This window comes from Terrapene carolina, unplaced genomic scaffold, assembly GCF_002925995.2.
Source record: "Terrapene carolina triunguis isolate 2854851 unplaced genomic scaffold, T_m_triunguis-2.0 Scaffold66, whole genome shotgun sequence".
In the NCBI taxonomy this organism is placed as follows: Eukaryota; Metazoa; Chordata; order Testudines; family Emydidae; genus Terrapene; species Terrapene triunguis.
The window spans coordinates 43,181,342-43,200,180 of record NW_020664417.1 but is presented as its reverse complement, the minus strand read 5'-3'; the positions used below and the strand labels follow the sequence as shown (position 1 = coordinate 43,200,180).

Genomic DNA, 18,839 nt, shown 5'->3' with positions numbered 1-18,839 from the left:
ACTCAGCCTGCAGGCTCACCTTCCCTCCCCTGCCTCCTGAATGCTGCAAGCCAGCTGATTGCCCTGGGCAGGAGGCAGGGGGGGAGGAAGGGGGAGCCTGCGCACCGAGTCCTCGCTCCTCCCTCCTGCCCCCTAAACACTGCAAGCCAGCTGATTGCCCCAGGCAGGAGGGAGGAATGAGGACTCAGCCTGCAGGCTCCCCCTCCCTCCCCTGCCTCCTGCTGGTGGCAATCAGTTTAGAAGGGAGGGGGGAGGAGCAATGACACAGCATGGGAAGTAAAGGGGGAGGAGGTGGGAGGGAGAAGAGGCAGGTCAAGGATGGGGGTTTGGGAGATGGGGGGGAGTGGGTGGGCCGAGGGTTGAGCCCCTCCCCCCCCCGCTGCTTGCAGAGTAGGGGAAGCTGCCGCTGCTGCGCAATGTGCTTCTCCTAGCCTACAGCACCTTCAGCCTCATCTCCAGTGCCAGTGGGCTGTGCCTGTGTGGGGTAAGGGGGGGCACCTCCCAACTATAGTACCATACTGTATGTACAGCATGTTTGTAAACACATAGCACGTGCACACGACTCCCCCCCAGCGTAGTATTAAATTGCTTGTTTAAAATGTATATAATTCCTTTTGTCTGGCAAAAAAAAAATTCCCTGGAACCTAACCCCCCCATTTACATTAATTCTTATGGGGAAATTGGATTCGCTTAATATCGTTTCACTTAAAGTTGCATTTTTCAGGAACATAACTACAACGTTAAGTGAGGAGTTACTGTACTTACTTTCTGTATTGCATTTTCATAATAGTCTACTCAAACGAACTTTACAGCTGTGCGGGAACTTGTTCTCTAAAATACAGTAGTTAATTTACTTCAAGACATAGCAATGAGAACACTGATACACAGAGCACTGACGTACAGAGCCCTCACCTCCAATCATTGTACAGTGCGGGTTCAGTTGCCCAGCAACTGTCAAGCCTAATTGAACTCAGAACTCTGTCAGGGTCCCCTCCCACCCCCAGTTGTATAGGTCACACTATAACTATATCTGTACATAACAGTGAAATATGGACAGATGGCTAAAGACAGGTAGCGTTAAGAAGAACACACAATATCAGTGATGAAAAGGGTAGGGATATGCAGGCACCTCATAGCTCTGGAGGGGGTATGCAATAAGAAAATTTTGGGAACCTCTGCCCTAAAGGGTGCTGAAGGCAGACATAAAAGAGAATTAAGTCCAGAATCTTATCCACTAAGCCACTGGACAGTTATCTATTACATACAAATCAATATAATTGGGAAATGAACACATTCAGCTCAGTTTCACAAATATTCAGTTACAATAAGTCATTTAATATAACTTCAACTGGACAATAAATACGATAATTTCCAGGAGATCAGAATTCAGTTGTTTAATTTAACTATTTAGAAAGTTAAACAATGGAAGATTTCACAACAATTTTTATTTACATGATTTACTGTGAATATTTTAAATACCAGCTTGTGAAGCTACACAAGGACGTACCTCTAAACGGACATACCAGAATACTGCCAAAACATTTCTTTGTCCTGGAAGCACTGCATTTTTAACAATTCAAACCTTTCAGGTTAAAGTTGGATGGTATAACTGTAATTAATGAAGCTACTTCCAAAGACTCTATATTTTACTGACTAGTCACTGCTGAGTGAAACATTTTGAAGTACAGCTCACCTGGTACAAACAGCCTTTTAAATTAATGACTCTGCTTAAAGCATTAGGAAGCCACTCAGTGACAACAGATCCATTTGTAGTAGTAAGTCATTTATAGATCTGAGAGTCCAGGCTGCTGCATACTGTTCTACCCTCTGAATATAAATGGCAAAAAAATAAGTTTCTATCAGATACGATCACTTTCAATGCTGTAAATCCTGATAACAAAAAGTACAGACATTGCACCTCAAGCCATCATTAATGAAGAAAGTGGCACTTCTCTTTTTTGGGCAAGTGAACCTGGTTTTCTTCATTTTCATTCTCAAGACATTCCATATAATACTACTACTTAAAAGCATTTAAGAGTCATGAAATTAACTTCAAGAGAAAGAATGTTAATGTTAAACAGAGCACCAACTTATTCCATATATTTATTCATTAGTGAAAGTTTATGAAAAACAATGTTTAAACATTAGTTCTGCTGATAGCTGTCATAGTTGTAATTTAAAAATAAAAGTTGAATTCGTAAAGTTTGATCAAAGCTATGGTTCAAAGAGCAAAATTTTATACATTCTGTGCAACATCCCATTTCCTTCTAGTGCATAAGTCCATGTCTGCAGTTACGCAGCTGCGATAGAAGTATCATCAGCTTGTCGACCTTGTGGCTTTAAAGAAAAAGAAGAGTCAGTATAAAGATTATATATAGTTATGAAATTCATCTAGCAACATTATCATAAATGAACAGGATGTTACAATGTCTAATCAGTGCTGTATCTTTCCTAGCTTCAAAGTATTTCTAATGGCAGCACAAAAAAATATTGTGATGTTATCTACATTCAAGTCTTCTAACTCTCCCAACTGCCTCCATAAGCTCTTCAGGGCAGGAGCCATATCTTTATATATGTTTGTATAGCACCTAGCATAGGGCCTGACCTTGATTGGACTTTCTGGGTACTACTGCAATACAAATGTTATATTGATAATGATGCTGATGATAAATACATGCGTGAAGCAGGAACTGCCCCAGAAGGTTCTAGGATAAATTTGAAGTGGGGTCCCTTGGGAAAAGGAATATTTTAAGAGGAAAAGCATGGATGTGCACAGGAGCATACAAGAACAAACATTGGGATTCTGATGACCCCAAAGAAGAGAAGAAAGGAATTAACAACCTAGGGAGGTTCTCTTGTAAATGCTCAGAACTCCTTTCCCTGGGGGGAGCAGACCTTTGTGTTGACCTAACAGCAAGTCTTGATGACTGATCTAGGAGAGACATTGATTGACAGGGTGTATAAATAATAAATTCCACCCAGCCCTCTTAGCTGCAGTAAAATTGGAGGAATGCAAAGACTGTTTGCAGGGAACAGAGAGAGGATTATAGATGTTCGAACAAGCCTTTCTCAAAAGACACAAAGGAACACTTCAGGCCTCTCTCACTCAACCTTTCCTATTGGAGCATAAGCAGTAACACAAGATTCTGTAAAGGAAAGACTCAAGGCTAGCTAGCTAGCACTGTTTTGGGTAAAAGGCTTTAAAATAAGTGGGAAAGGGCCAGAAAGATTGCATGAAACCTGTTTGGCATGATGGGATGAAATGCAATTTTCAATCATAAGGTTTTCATAATATCTGAGTAGCTGCAACATTGTAGAAAAAGTCTAGTATAATAAATTTCATTTGCGCTTAGATCTTTTATCTCTAATAGTAACTTAGATTCAGAAATATTCTGGAACCCCACAAAACCCATCACATGATGAACACTCACACTTCACTTTCTGCAATCAATTCTCACTTGAGTAATATAAAATATAAGATGGGGTGGCAGATAATAAATGAAAACTTGGAAATATTCTAACCAAATGCAGTTCCACCAATACTCAAATGCAGACAGAATTTTAACTGAAGCTTTAAATTGAATGACTATTATCCTTCTAGTCACAAGATATTATCCAAATGTTCTGAAAATGGATAACATCCTGTGACCAGGAGGATAACAGTAATTCAGTAAAGTAACTCTGGATGGTTTTAAGAGCAAAGTGCCTGTTGCTCATATAGAGCCCAGTCCAGCACTGTGTAGTGCCTGAGCAGATTGCTGCACCCACACAGAGCCCCAGTGAAGTCCATGGTCTCCATGTACACACAGCATTGTGCCTGTGCAGCTTAAAGCAAGACAAGCCTGCTCTCTAGTTAACTGTCCATTCAGTTAATCTGCTAAGAGTAGAGCTGGGGTTGCAGTTCTCAAAAGCAAAATAAATCCCAAGTAAATTCTGAAAGAATTCATTCGTTATAAAGAGGCCAAAAGCCTCCATTAGAACTTTACCTTTACAAAAATGTGCGTTGGTATGAATCGTCTGAGCAACTGATTAGTGAAGTTTGGAATCCGCAGCAAGATGATATTAAGAGATGGTAACTGCTGATATCCAGCCATGAGAGGGTAGAAGTTGTATAACATTTCCTGCTGCGTGCCAGGAAGGATTCGCAATCGTATCTAAAATCATAAATAATTCCAGGAAAGAAAACTGTTTACTTATATTAAACATTTGCACACTCCAAAGTTAAAAATAATTCTCTTAAATATTCTCTTTAATCGGTTTGACTAAATATTCAAAATATTACAACTCTTCCTCTTTTCTACCCAACTGCACACACTGTATCATATGATCAATATGAATTTCCTCAGCCTATCCAGAAAGTCATAACTAGACACTCCTAAGAGGACTTATTTTCAGTCCTAAGATTAAAAAAAAAAGCTTTGGACGTGCATGTTCCTCCAGATATATTGCTCATTCTTCAGTTCACCATGTCTTAAGGATGAGTATTTACTAAATAACTCTAGGGTAATTTGATCGGACTATAGCAGAGTTGATAGTAAGCTAATAGGCTATCACAAGGTAATATTTGAGAGTCTACCATTCACTTAGGGTAGCCCATATTTGTTACAGTGTATTGTGTTTCTCTCTGTGATTCAAAGTGAGAGAAAAAAAAAAGATGTAAATTTCACAAGCCTTGTTTTGGTAGACAGAAATTTAACTGAGCTGGGAGTCAGATTTGTTCTGAATACAGTTACAATTAATTTATTTGTTTTTAATATTTCTTTTCCTATTTTACAGTAAAGTTACATTAAAAACAACATTTAATTTTAAAATACCATTTATATAATCTAAAGCAGTGGTTTTCAACATGTGGTCCGTGGACTGTGGGGGCTCTGCAGACTATATCTAAGGGGTCTGCAAAAGGTTGTTGTTACCATAGAAGAGTGGTTTCCAAAACTTGGGGTCCAAAGACTATGTCTAAGATTTCCAAAGGGATCCACACCTCCATTAGAATTTTTTTTTAGGGGTCCACAGCCACTAATCTAAAGAGTATGTTGAAGTCTATTAGAATAGTTTAACAGTGGTGTAAAAAGTATCATCATGCAGTAGTGACAAAGAGGACAATCTGTACCTGTTTAAGACCAGAAAACATGAAGGCATCGCTTGGCTCCACTGATATTTCCACATCCTGGACTAAACTGGTCTTGTTTTGCAGGTGATATCTGACAGGTAAGGATTCTCTTACTCGACCAAATGATGGCAGATCTTTGGAGACAAAGGGATTGAATATAAAGGTTACATATCAGGTTATGTAAATACATGTCTTGGTTTCACGTACAAAAACCAAGTCTCACTCAATAAAAGTAGAAAGGTTTGCAAAAAGTGGCACAAAACTCATTATCTATAGTACATCTGATCAGATGTTTCAGGAACAAATCATGAAACTATGTTGTAAGTTTTCAAATTTAACAGAATCAGCTCTAACATTAGAAAGCATTGAAAGATATCAGAAATTACTGTTACAAGACTAGTTCTATGTATCACAATATTACTTATCTGCACTAATTGAGGGGGCGAAGAAGCAGTACAAGCATGGATTAGAATGACTAGAGAACGGGCAGGTACTGCATGGGCAGGGCTTTCCCCTCCAGCCCTGTTCTTACAGGAGAAATATGGTCATCCCAGGTCTGTGGCAATAAGGACAAACATGTGCCTACAGACCAAATTCTGCTCTGAGACATACTTATGGGGTTTCACAGCCTTGAGTGAACACTCCATGCATGCAGCCCAGGGCTAAATATTTCATGCATGTTAATATTACCTGCATTAACATGGAGTGGGATGCTCTCTACAATCACATGTGGTAGAGTGATCACAGTACAAACAACAGGTACACTTTCCACAGCTGAATTCCTATCAAAGAAAACAACACATGTAGACTGCATTTATATTCTTGACTACGCCAACAGAATATTGGGATCAAGCAGCAAACAAGCAATATTTACAGCAATCCCAACAGTTCAAAAAGGAGAGAAGTGTTATATGAATGTTTTTATTACAATAATCTTGTAAAAACATGTTAAAATCTAGAGAAGACAGATGTACTTTACAATGTCTGCTCTAAAAACAAACCCACATACAGAAACCTGTGATTGAGATGGAAAAAATATTAGGTTCATTTATTTTTTTTTGGTTTGACCATTTAAAACAGTACTTTTTATACAGCTGAAGTGTTCTTTAACTTGTCTTTCTTCCTCCCCTCCCCACATGTGAAGTACTCTTTGGCTTTAGAAAACTTAAGAATTAGTGTAGGAGATCACACAGTTGAAAACTTAATAAAAATGTAAATATCACCATTTGGATGCAATTTCAGCAGTACGCACATTTTAAAAAATGGTTCCTACCGCTTTCACCCAAGACGATTCCACTGTGAGGATTAGTAAGGGAAGAAGAAAAAGCAAAATATATCCTCCCGACCACCCAGACCCTAAGAAAAGTCATGAAGTGCTTTAAAAACCAGACAAGGAATCCCTACCTCTTCCAGGAGATTACATAACGTCCGGTAGCCACTCCACCTTGAACATTAGTAACTGATGGACACCGAAGGCAAAAGCATTCACTAGCACTCTCGCCTGTCTGCAAAACAACTATCAGCAATATTTTGTTTAATTTTAAAGTAAAAGACACACTGAATATTAGAACAGAAACCATCCAGATCTAAAAAACTAAAGTTAGTAATACATACAGATATTTAAATTTTAGGAATAAAGGTGTTGTATATATGCAATATATACAGTCTGAGAGATCCCCAATTAATTCACAAACTGTACACGAAAACGTTAGAGATAATGAGGTGCTCAGTCAGCACAGTAACGGGGCCTGTCACATGGTCCCTGGGCCCTGTGAGTAGAGCTGGGCCCAGTGCCCCTGTGTAGAGCAAGTGAGCCCAATCCAGCCAATTAAAAGGGGCTGGGTTACACCTGGACCTATGAAGGGCAGGAAATGAGAGGGGGAGGAAAGAGTGACGGAGACAAGCTGTGCCTGGAAAAGGGAAGCCACAGTGGAGTGGAGGTAACTCCGGTGGTGGGTCCCTGGTGCAAGAGGCCAGGTGTTCTGGGAAGCTCCAGGAAGGGAGCAGAGCTAACTAAAGCCTGGTCTATTCTACAAACTTAGGATGAGGTAAGCTGCCTTGCATCAACCTAGTTGTGCAAGTGTCTACACTTAAATTTGTCTCCCACTGAGGTAAGTGGCCTCTTATGCCAACATAGTAACACAACCTCCCCGAGCAGCATTGTGCCAAGGTTAATGTACAGAGGTCAACGCAGCACACCGACACTGCATTACCTATGTCGACCCTAACAGTCCTCCAGCAGCTTTCCCACCATGCCCCACGCTGACTGCTTTGTCACCATTGTGAACTCTACTGCCCAAGAAACATCCAACCCGTGGAAAGGTTTCCCCCTTGGCTTCACAAATATTATGCAGGACATAGCAGGCGGCTATTACGATTGGGATATTTTTCTCCCTGAGGCCCAACCATAGAAAAGTAGCCCTGTATATTGATATATTCTGTGGCAAGGTAATTTTGTGCCAAAATAGGGATATGCATGCCATCTATTGCTCCACCGCAGTTTGTGAACCCAACTGCTGCAAATCTATCCACTATGTCCTTTACATTGCTGAGGATCACAGTCCCATGTAGGAGGTGATTACTGGCCCTGCACACTTGCATGACAGTGGCACCCACAGTGGATTTCCCGACTCCAAATTGCTACTGGTCAGTCTAGAATCAGTTTGGTGTTTCAAGTTTCCACAGTGCAAAATCACCACTCGCTTCTCCACTGTCAGCACAGCTCTTATTTTCGGTCCCTGCACTGGAGGGGTGGGGCAAGCTCAGCCCATAGATCCACGAATGTTGCCGTAAGCATCCGAAAGTTCTGCAGCCATTGCTCATCATCCCAAGCCTGCATGACGATGCAATCTCACTAGTCAGTGCTTGTTTCTGAGGCCCAGAAGTGGCATTTCATTATCTGCAGCTTCTCTGTGAATGCCACCAACAACCTTGAGTTGGTTCTTGCTATGTCCTACAGCAATCTGTCCTACAAGAAATCATTATGTTCCCCACTGATTCAGTTCTTCTTGCAGCTCTGCAAATACTGCAGGATCACGTGCCCTGTGTTTCAATGCTCATGACAATAGTGAAGAGCTGTGCAAGCTCCATGCTTCTGTTAGCAATAGAGAGCGAGGAGGGCCCGACGGGTTTGTGGGATTTTGAAAAGAAAAAAAAAAAAAAAAAAAAAAAACAAAAAAAATATGGGATAAAGATGACAATAGGGGGATGGAGACAGTTGCAAACTGGGAATTTGACCCCATGCTCCCAGTCTCCCCAGTGCAACTCCTTTCTGCCCCACCATGCATTGAGAAGACTTCCCAAAAGACTGCGTGCTAGAGGGTTGCGGGTTGCATACTGGGATACCTATCCATGATGCACCACACTGTGCATTGATACAAGAACACCTGGTGAGTACACGCACCGCTGACACAACAAGCCAAGCATACATACACACAAGCAACACACTAACTGCAGGAGCTTTATACTGACGTAACTTGTGTCAACATAAGTTTGTAGTACAGACATGGCCTAAGATTGGGAAGCTGCCAGGAGCACCAGAAGTCCCTGGGATGAGTGACCCTGAAGTTTGAAGCAAAGGAGTGAGTAAAAAGACTGTTTTGTTTGTTTTAAGAAAATAAACCATCTTAAAGGAGACTGGGCATGGCAGTATGTGCTTGGAAGCTGGGGAGAAGCCCTGCCCTGTGACAGGGCCATAGAAATATGATGATTTGACAGATGATAGAGAACCTTCTGAACAGAACCATGGAATATCTAATATCCACACAGAACAGACAGAATCTCCAAGTCACATTCAAAAGAGTAAACTGCACAGTACAGCTGATTCAGACTCAGGAATTCCCTTCTGTTGTAAATTCCAAAAATTTGAAATGTTTTTGTTCGGTTTCAGAACCTAAAGTAAAAATTTTGACATTTGCTGCAGAAAGTAAATTGTTTTGGAAAAAAAAAAAAAACCAAATCAGTTTGTTTTGGAAGTTTCTAACCAAACTAAAAAAAAAACTGGCTTTTTCATATGTTATTTTTAAACCCTTTTAAAAAATTTAGTTCAGTTTTATTTTTAAAATTATTAACAGCTGCTGCTATTTAGAGCGCTTATTGTATTTTCTTGTTCAAAGACAGACATCGTTCGGGGGTACTAAAAACTGCAGCTACTTAGAGTATATAATTTTAAAATAAAATAAAAAGCCACAGGAGCCAGGGCTGCCAGGGAAGCTGGCTCCCTGAACTACCTTGGGAGCCAGAGAGCCCAGGAAAGGGAGCCACTGCTCTCCAGCAGCCAGCCAAGTGGGCTGTGCAGAGAGCCTAGGAAACTAGTTGGCAGGTGGGCTGCCATGCCAGCCTGGCTTCTGGTGAAAGTTTCAACAGAACTGGCACGTTCTTGTGGAACACATCGATTCCATGAAATCAACCAACCAACCAAAAACTGCAGTCAAAGTTTTTGACTGCTCTACTGCGCAGTCCTCAATTTATCTATCTCAGAAGGATGGAGAACATTATTGTTTAACTACAAGATATTCTAACTAATAAGGCAGTATTCAATACAGGATGGAGAAACTTCTTGCATGTTCTTCTAAGGCTAGTCAGAATAGATTCACACACTATTTCATGTCTGTGTGTGTCCTATGTATGGACTTGTTTAAATTTCATTCTATAGAGATACAGTATGCACATTTCAAAAGGCATATGTAGTACATGAAAGCCAAAAATTGTCAAATGCCTTTTCTCATGAATGGCTGATTAAGAGGCTGTTCTCTCTGGTGCTTGAGATATGATTTTTAGGATTTTGGTTACTGACCTTTTATTTCCATTTTACTAAAATTTAGAGAGGGGAAAGAAGTTTATTTGGATTTTTTTGGTAGATATTTTTAGCTCATTTTAAAAGAAGCCTATTTAGTTCATGCCTGAGATATTCAACAGAACCAGACACAGTTCTTTCTCTCTCTTTGTAAATAGCTCCTGAACACATAAAGAGCGTTGGTCACAGTCAATTCATTTGGCTCATGTAACGAGAATGACAGCTGTACAAAACTTGAGGGTGGCTCCATATAGCAATACTCATCTGTGAAGAAACTGCTTTATATTTCCCATATTAATGTTACCTTTCAACAAATAATGTTTTTTAAAAGATTATTAAGAAATTGCCAGCAGTTTTAGAGACTTCCATATAAAATTTTAGAATTTATATAGTAGTGAGAAGTCAGTCACCACAACCACTTTCAGAAAGCTGTGCTAAGCAAAATTCTACCTAACTCAATCACACTCTGTATTGGTCTCTATTCCAATTCAGATTTGCCACTGTCTAAATTAGATTTTTCCACGCTTCTCCATGCCAAATAACCAGGAACAGCTGAACAGGGTACAAACAAAGTTTCACCTTTAACTTTAATTTTTTTCCCCTTTGTGAGTTCAGCTCAAAGTACTAACATTACTTCAAATAATTTAGAGAAACTCCAAATGAATTTGTCAATAAGGTATTAAAATGTATTTCTTCCCAATTCCCACTCCATTCTCCTCAAAAAAATCTTATTTAAGAAGCAATAATAATCTAAATTCTCACCATTCTCCACATAAGATTCCAGTTGGTCTACTGGTACCATGGAAGCTGAAAGTTGTAGCTGGCTAGTTATAATAGTGAGAGCCCAAGGTGAAGCACTCAGAATGTCTGTCATCAGTAAAAAGGGTATGTCTGCAAAGACTCTGTCTAAGTGTTCAAACTACCAAGAGAAGAGACAAAGAATGCATCAATATTTTAGTGGTCACGTTTGGTTTACTCAGATTTTTATGATTCTAAGACATGTCAATCAATTTTCAAAAACACATACCTTTGAAGAAACAAATTTAACAGCAACATCAAAGGGCAATACAGTTTCTATAGTTACAGTTTCATCCTGCATGGAGGGGGAAAATATTGTATTAAATTTCAAATCTAGATATTGACATCAGGTTACAGGGGACTGAATTCATCACCACCTGCCCCAGCCCTCTCCAGGGCATCATCTGCTTTGGCCCTCCACTGAACGATGGGCAGACTGTGGGCATCATTGAAATTAGGCTCATTCTTAAAATCATACACAAAGTAATCCAAATCCCTTAATCATTTCATATATAAACTAACATGAATTGAAGAGTCATTCCAAACTGCTGAACTCAACAGATCATACCCTGTGACACCTGCAGATTATCTCTTTGTCTTCAACAGTGGCACTGATTAAATAGGAAACATAGACCAGAAACATCCTGGTACCAACTGTTCCACAACGAATGTATACTGCTTTTTCCAGCTGTAAAATATAAAGGTGAAAGTAATTAAATAGTACTCAAAATGCAACCAGCAAGTCCAAAGCTGCCCTTTCATTCATTTAGTGTACCTCAGTTAACACAGACTAGGGGAACCACAATGGACAACAATTGCTTGTCTTCAGCACTGGCGACTGGCAGCATAAAGTGTGACACCAATACAAGAGTAGCAAAGCTCTGGCCATTCTACTAGATGTTCTCCTGCTATTTACACTAGTAGACTGGAGCCATTACTAGGTGTCACTTGCTGTAACAAGCCTATGATTTACTAGCTATTACAAACTACAGCTGTCAATTAATTGCAGTTAACTCATGTGATTAACTCAAAAAAATTAATCGTGATTAATCGCAGTTTTAATTGTACTGTTAAACAATAGAATACCAATTGAAATTTATTAAATATTTTTGGATGTTTTTCTACATTTTCATATATACTGTATTCTGTGTTGTAATTGAAATCAAAGTGTACATTAGTTTTTATTACAAATATTTGCACTGTAAAAGTGATAAACAAAATAGTGTTTTTCAATTCACCTTATACAAGTACTGTAGTGCAATCTCTTTGTCCTGAAAATGCAACTTACAAATGTAGAATTTTTTGTTACATAACTGCACTCAAAACAAAACAATGTAAAACTTCAGAGCCTACAAGTTCACTCAGTCCTACTTCTTGTTCAGCCAATCGCTAAGACAAACAAGTTTGTTTACATTTACAGGAGATAATGCTGCCCGCTTATTATTTACAACCTCACCAGAAAGTGAGAACAGGCATTTGCAAGGCACTTTTGTAGCCGGCATTGCAAGGTATTTACGCGCCAGATATGTTAAGCATTCATATGCTCCTTCATGCTTCGGCCACCATTCCAGAGCACATCCTTCCATGCTGATGATGCTCATTAAAAAATAATGCGTTTATTAAATTTGTGACTGAACTCCTTAGGGGAGAATTTTATGTCCCCTGGTCTGTTTTACCCACATTCTGACATATATTTCATGTTATAGCAGTCTCGGATGATGACCCAGCACATGTTGTTTGTTTTAAGAACACTTTCACAGCAGATTTGACAAAACACAAAGAAGGTTCCAATATCAGATTTTTAAAGATAGCTACAGCACTCGACGCAAGGTTTAAGAATCTGAAGTGCCTTCCAAAATCTGAGAGGGATGAGGTGTGGAGAACGCTTTCAGAAGTCTTAGAAGAGTAACACTCCAATGCGGAAACTACAGAACCCGAACCACCAAAAAAGAAAATCAACCTTCTGCTGGTGGCATCTGACTCAGATAATGAAAATGAACATGCGTCAGTACGCACTGCTTTGGATCGTTATCGAGCAGAACCTGTAAGCAGCATGGACGCACGTCCCCTGGAATGGTGATTGAAGCATGAAGGGACATATGAATCTTTAGTGCATCTGGCACGTAAATATCTTGCAACGCCGGCTACAACAGTGCCATGAGAACGCCTTTTTTCACTTTCAGGTGACATTGTAATGAAGTGGGCAGCAGTATCTCCTGCAAATGTAAAGAAACTAGTTTGTCTGAGCGATTGGCTGAACAAAAAGTAGGACTGAGTGGACTTGCAGGCTCTTAAAATTTTCATTGTTTTATTTTTTAATGCAGGTGTTTTTTAGTACATAATTCTACATTTGTAAGTTCAACTTTCATGATAAAGAGATTGCACTACAGTACTTGTATTAGGTGAATTGAAAAATACTATTTGGTTTTTTTTTTTATAGTGCAAATACTTGTAATCAAAAATAAATAAAAAGTGAGCACTGTACACGTTGTATTGTGTTGATTTCAATTACAATTTATTTGAAAATGTAGAAAACATCTAAAAATATTTAAATGATATTCTATTATTTGTTTAATCGCTCAATTAATTGCGATTAATTTTTTTAATCGCTTGACAGCCCTAGTTCAAACCGCGTGAGTTTTACAGTATTGCTCTGTGGAGAAGATGTAGGAAGACAATTACCCTTAGTAGCAGACATTAACTGCTGTCCATTTCATGAACCCAATCCTTCTCCCTTCCTACCATCACCACCATTTAAAAAAAAAAAAAAAAATTAGTATGTGTCACTCAACTCTGCATTCTTATAAGATTTAGCACTTAGGCTGTTAAATTATCAGTACAGCCTACAAAGCTTCCAGTGTGCACTTATGGAAAATAGTGTGATTCTTTAATATTTGCCATCTCCTAAATGATATGTAGCACATCAAATTCAACCCACAACCAGAAGAACTAGTGCATCCTGAACTCATTCTCCTCTTTCAAAATGGGGAATGAAAATTGAGCATTTCCTTTATCCCCTTCCTTCTCTTTAGCTTTATATCACAATATGAAATCCCTCTAATGTCCACTCTGTGCCAACCACCTTAACAATTCTGTGAGACTCTTCAGCACGCTCAGGTACTTAAACTTAACACTAAGGCAGTAATAAAAAAATCTTCTGTCTGTCAAATACACAGTTGAGAGAACTTTGTGTTAAAGGATTCACAGTTCAGATCAGCCTCCTTGGATTATATTAATTAGATCTCATCACTCTTAGTATCACACACAGCCCCCAACCCCATTCCATTGAACTAGCCCATAGAACTAAAATGTAAGGAAGTCAAAGGCTCATCCCTTGAATAAAACAACTGCTGCATTAGACAGAAGCCCAGATACTAGGCATCATCTGAAACTAAATTGTGGTCCTGATATCTGTATGAAAGTGTTTTTACTAGCCAATGTTCATTTTCAGTTTAGCTATTAAACATTTTCCTAATTGGAGTGGGGGCAGTAATTAAATTCACCTTTTCTCCTGGCTGTAAATCTCCTACAGGGATATCAGGAAGTAACGCAGGATAAGAATCATCACAGATTTCTGTTCCATTAAGGGTCACATGAGTTTTCTGAGTCAGATTGGCATCTTGCCCTAGAATACAAATATACTGTTTTTATACCCACATAATTATTCTGTTAATTTATATGTTGTTTATCACCGTGGCAAGCGGGCACTATTTATGCATATTAAGGTATGCATCACAAAAAACAACCACCACTGCTACCAGACATATACCTCAAACAAATGAGCAACAACAGCAAGACACAAAACTACAACATGGATGCATCACAGAAGAATTTTTTTTTGTACACAGATTGATGGCCTTTCAGCAACCTATGCCAATGGGTGAAGGGGGTTGGTGGGAAATGTACAATTCATAGTCATAGGGGTCAAATTGTGAACAAGATATCCTTTATTTATTTTAAATGAACAAGGTCTTCCATACTTTAAAACACTGAACATATGTAAGACCCAATTTGTAAAAATTCATGGGAATCTTGCTCAATTATGGGTTGACTGGGTTTACAAAGACCATGACTTGTTATGAAAAAAATCTCAGAAGTCACATCCTGTCACACGTCATGGATGCCTTGTCACATGGAAAACAGTCTTTCCTATAACAGAAGTGTTAAATTTTGATGGTTCTTTTTAAGTAATCAGCAAGCCCATAATGACCTCGTGTATCAAATTTTCAGACTCTGAGTAAGGGGGAAACATAGATATGGTGTCAGACACTCCATTATGAATCTGATCGAAAAACTTCAATGAAGTTGATCAGTGGGAAGGCTCCCATTTCTACGGCCTTTGGATTAGACTCTGCATGATCATGTATTATAATATATAGACAAATGCATTTTAGCAGTTATCCATACAAAGCAAAGTGTATTTCTCAACTACTACTGTCATCAAGAATTAAAAATCCAAACTAACAGCATGTAACTATGTGAAGCTACCTGGAATGTAACTTTTACCCTGTCCCATAATTTCAAATGGGACAGGATTGGTCCCATGTTGTCCAACAGAAAAATAACAGTGTATTTGAAACATTACTTTTAAATCTAATTCTGTAACTGAAACTTGCTAGCAGCTCAGCTAGAAAAATCTACCATCTGTTTGTTGTCAAAAGTAACTTTACAGTATTGTTAGATCATGAGAAAATTCTCTTTTAAATCCCTCCTTAAAACCTGACTTTTTTGTTGATGCCCACAAAACACTACTGTCTAGTATTGGTTAAGCTGGCAACCACCTGCGAATGAGACCTTTGTTACCACTCATTTCTTCATACACCTCTGTTTCCACTATAGTCCTGTCCACCTCTTAACCCCCATCCTGTTTAGCTGTTAATTGACCTATCATGATTTGTGTAAATCCTAGATTTAGAGTGTGTGCTCTCTGTGGCTCTGTGTTAACTCTTTGTACAATAACTAGGACAACAGAACCCTTAAGATACTACCATGGCAGAAATGAATACCTGGTTTTAAACCTGCCGTGAGCTTCACATCTCTGGCAACTGTCTTCTCATGTGACTGGACTGTCACAATCAAACAATACATTTCATTAGTCAGGGCAGGAGGTTCATGCTGGAGTTGAACAGAAATATTTGGCACTCTAGAAATGATCCTTTAATCAAAAAAAGAAAAAAACTGGTTAGTTACTCCACATTTCTTCGATGGCTCAATTTTTAGTCCATTTTAGTTAGGGTTAAAGTTGCCTATTGCTCAAATGAGAACTCCAGGGGAGATATATCCTGTTTCACTAGTCTCTGAAATGCCTGAAAATCAGTGGCACAGAACACTGGCACAGATCCTATTAAAAATGACTGGGGGCCCAGTAAGAGTTGGGAGCTCACATTTCTGTAACCAGAGATACAGAATCCCACATTAAACAGCGAATGTTCTGAAAGTGAGGATTTAATTCTTCTGAAAATGTCCAGTTAGTATTAAAGTTAGTAAATAGAATAAAAACTATTTCCTTGTATAGCATTTTCAGGCCTCTTTGTGTACTTATATACTGCTGTAAATAACTCTTCCTTGTTTGTTTTACCTGGAAAAACAATTGGACAGGATGAATAAAAGGGGACTAAAGCCTGTTTGGTCTATCTTTGGGCCATGTCAAATGAGATACTGAGATCAACCTCTTCCATAAGCTCTAGCTCTGTTCTTTAACAAAAAATAATAATAATAAAATAATAATAATAATGATGAAGATTACTGACTGGGGGCTGGGAAGTAGGTAAGTCAGAAAATAAATCCTTAAGAGCTACTTATTTTTGTTTTTATTTATTTTACAAAGATCCAATACATATGGAAGATATTTTTGATGTTCACCATTACACATTTTAAACGTTTACCTACATAGTGTTTGCCTGAATAGTCAGGCTGTCCCAATGGACCTCATTATCTGGAAGTTTAGGTTGCCGTTTGAAGGAGCGAACTGCCTGCAATGCTTCTTGAGATGAAGCAGCATCTCCTCCTCCTCCACGCCAATTCAGAATCACGCATCTGCCAGTTTCGGTGCCCAGGATTAAATCCACAGAGGTGATCTGAAACATGTTTATTCAGATACAACTTTTTCCCCCCCCTCCTCCAGTCATTTTGCAGTACACACACACACACACACACTTTATATATAACATAAATACATACACCTAAAACTGCTTGCAGCACAGGAGATTAAAATCTCAACACACTGGCTCTACAGTCCAGGCAGTTTCACTTAAGCAACTGTGGCAGTATGGGGATGCATGTGTGCAGACATATATTTCTGTGCACGCACACACACACACACTCTCTCTCTCTCTCTCTCCCCCTCCCTCCTTTAATATGAAGCTCTTGGTATTTTTCAATCCCTCCTGTCCATTTTTCTACTCAGTTTTTTGAAGTGGATGCCAATCTTGTAATGCTATTTACAAAACAAATTATATTTAAATATACACAATACGGTGACATTACTAACTAGTAAAGAATTGCAGTCAACCTTGCAATTTTGAGCTTGAAGAGCCAAACCTGTGAATCTAGATAACTAACCTCAACCTTCTTTCCCACATCTTCACTTTTTGCAACAAATTTGAAAGTGAACTTTCTTGTTTTACCAGGGACTAGGCACACTGGTCCCTGGGATGAATATTCCAGAATGTCACTTTTCTGATATGCTTCTTCTACCACACAGTACTGATTGTATTCCTATAGCAAGTGAGAAAAAAATAAGTTATCCTATTGCTGAGAATATATTATCTATATAATGAATGTTGACAATCTGTGTTACTGGACTAAAGTTGAAATCCTGTTAGAACTCTCTGCTTGTCATACCAGTGAACAATTAGTGTTATGGATCATAAACCTAATGTATTTAGGCAACTGATAGATACAAGTTTATTTAGGATAAAAAGTTTCCTCTAACAAGTAGTCTCAATAGTACTGCATAATTGCACTTTGCAGTAATTAAAGTGCAATTATCCTTGTTAATGTAACATATAGTAAGTCTTATTTGTAATTCTAGATGATTTTAAATATAATGTTTAATTTCAAAAAGTAACAGAGTCCTGTGGCACCTTTAAGACTAACAGATGTATTGGAACATAAGCTTTCGTGGGTGAATACCCACTTTGTCAGACACATGTCAACCTTGTCTTGCGTCTGACGAAGTGGGCATTCACCTGTGAAAGCTTATGCTCCAATACATCTGTTAGTCTTAAAGGTGCCACAGGACTCTCTGTTGCTTTTTTACAGATCCAGACTAACACGGCTACCCCTCTGATACTTAACTTCAGAAGTGTTGTTTTATGAGTACCACAAGTAGACAAAAAGCTGTATTGTTGTCTCTACTAAATCACCGATGTTTTTATTAAATCAGTATAGTCCTCAGTAGAAGAGTGACAGAGAAGAAAACACTTTAACAGAAAAATAAAGGTAAAAGTGTCCCTTTTTCAATAAATTGGAAAAAGTATAATGAAGCTGCAAGGTTATAATAAGACCCATTACGAGAAATTAACCTTCCCCTAACAGATGATCACACATATAAAACATAGTTACCTGGTTATTGAAGCCGACACATAGTTTAGAAAACCTGATTGGATGAGGACAATCAGCTTTCAAGTAAATATCGAACTCAACAGGAACATCAACGTGAAAACTTGGAGCAAGAAACTTTGCTTTGCATTGCACTAGAATTTAAAACAAAAAGGTCTTTGTTAAGTTGATAAGACTGTGAAGCTGGAAAACTGAACTCCACCATAAACTCCCACACCTTGTACATGACACATCTACACAGAACAATCTTTTAGTTCCACCTATTCATAAATATACCAAGGTTAAAATACTGCCCTCCCACATGAAGCTAGGTAATACTCGGGACATACACCGGGCTTTGGGAGACACAATGGGACAGAAGTTCAGCAGAAAACAGCACACTTTCACTGCAATTATGCAGCTGCTAATGCCTCCCCCATATTCCCTTGTATTTGTGGGGTTTAAGCTAGTACATATCCTTGTTTCCGTCCCTGGGGAGTTCTGTTTCAGAGGTTGTAGGACTCATGAATGAAATTGTTTTTAATTATTTACTTTATTAATGTAACTTCATAAGTAAAGTTTTATGAATGAAAC

The 18,839-nt window shown here is 38.7% G+C and overlaps 1 protein-coding gene across 1 annotated transcript in view; it reads right to left on the bottom strand.

Annotated features, from left to right (window-relative positions):
• Positions 1–1,379: 1,379 nt before the first annotated feature.
• The window catches only part of TRAPPC11 (trafficking protein particle complex 11), a 38,614-nt gene continuing 21,154 nt past the window's right edge, over positions 1,380–18,839 (bottom strand). The window contains exons 7-20 of the mRNA XM_026647985.2: positions 18,484–18,499; positions 18,270–18,400; positions 17,265–17,420; positions 16,593–16,780; positions 15,710–15,858; positions 14,207–14,328; positions 11,272–11,391; positions 10,933–10,998; positions 10,668–10,824; positions 6,515–6,626; positions 5,801–5,892; positions 5,111–5,244; positions 3,987–4,154; positions 1,380–2,337 (exon numbers count right to left, since the gene is read on the bottom strand). Coding sequence (XP_026503770.1) covers positions 2,293–2,337; positions 3,987–4,154; positions 5,111–5,244; positions 5,801–5,892; positions 6,515–6,626; positions 10,668–10,824; positions 10,933–10,998; positions 11,272–11,391; positions 14,207–14,328; positions 15,710–15,858; positions 16,593–16,780; positions 17,265–17,420; positions 18,270–18,400; positions 18,484–18,499 — 1,656 coding nt within the window. The 3' untranslated portion in view covers positions 1,380–2,292. The remainder of the gene's footprint in view (positions 2,338–3,986; positions 4,155–5,110; positions 5,245–5,800; positions 5,893–6,514; positions 6,627–10,667; positions 10,825–10,932; positions 10,999–11,271; positions 11,392–14,206; positions 14,329–15,709; positions 15,859–16,592; positions 16,781–17,264; positions 17,421–18,269; positions 18,401–18,483; positions 18,500–18,839) is intronic.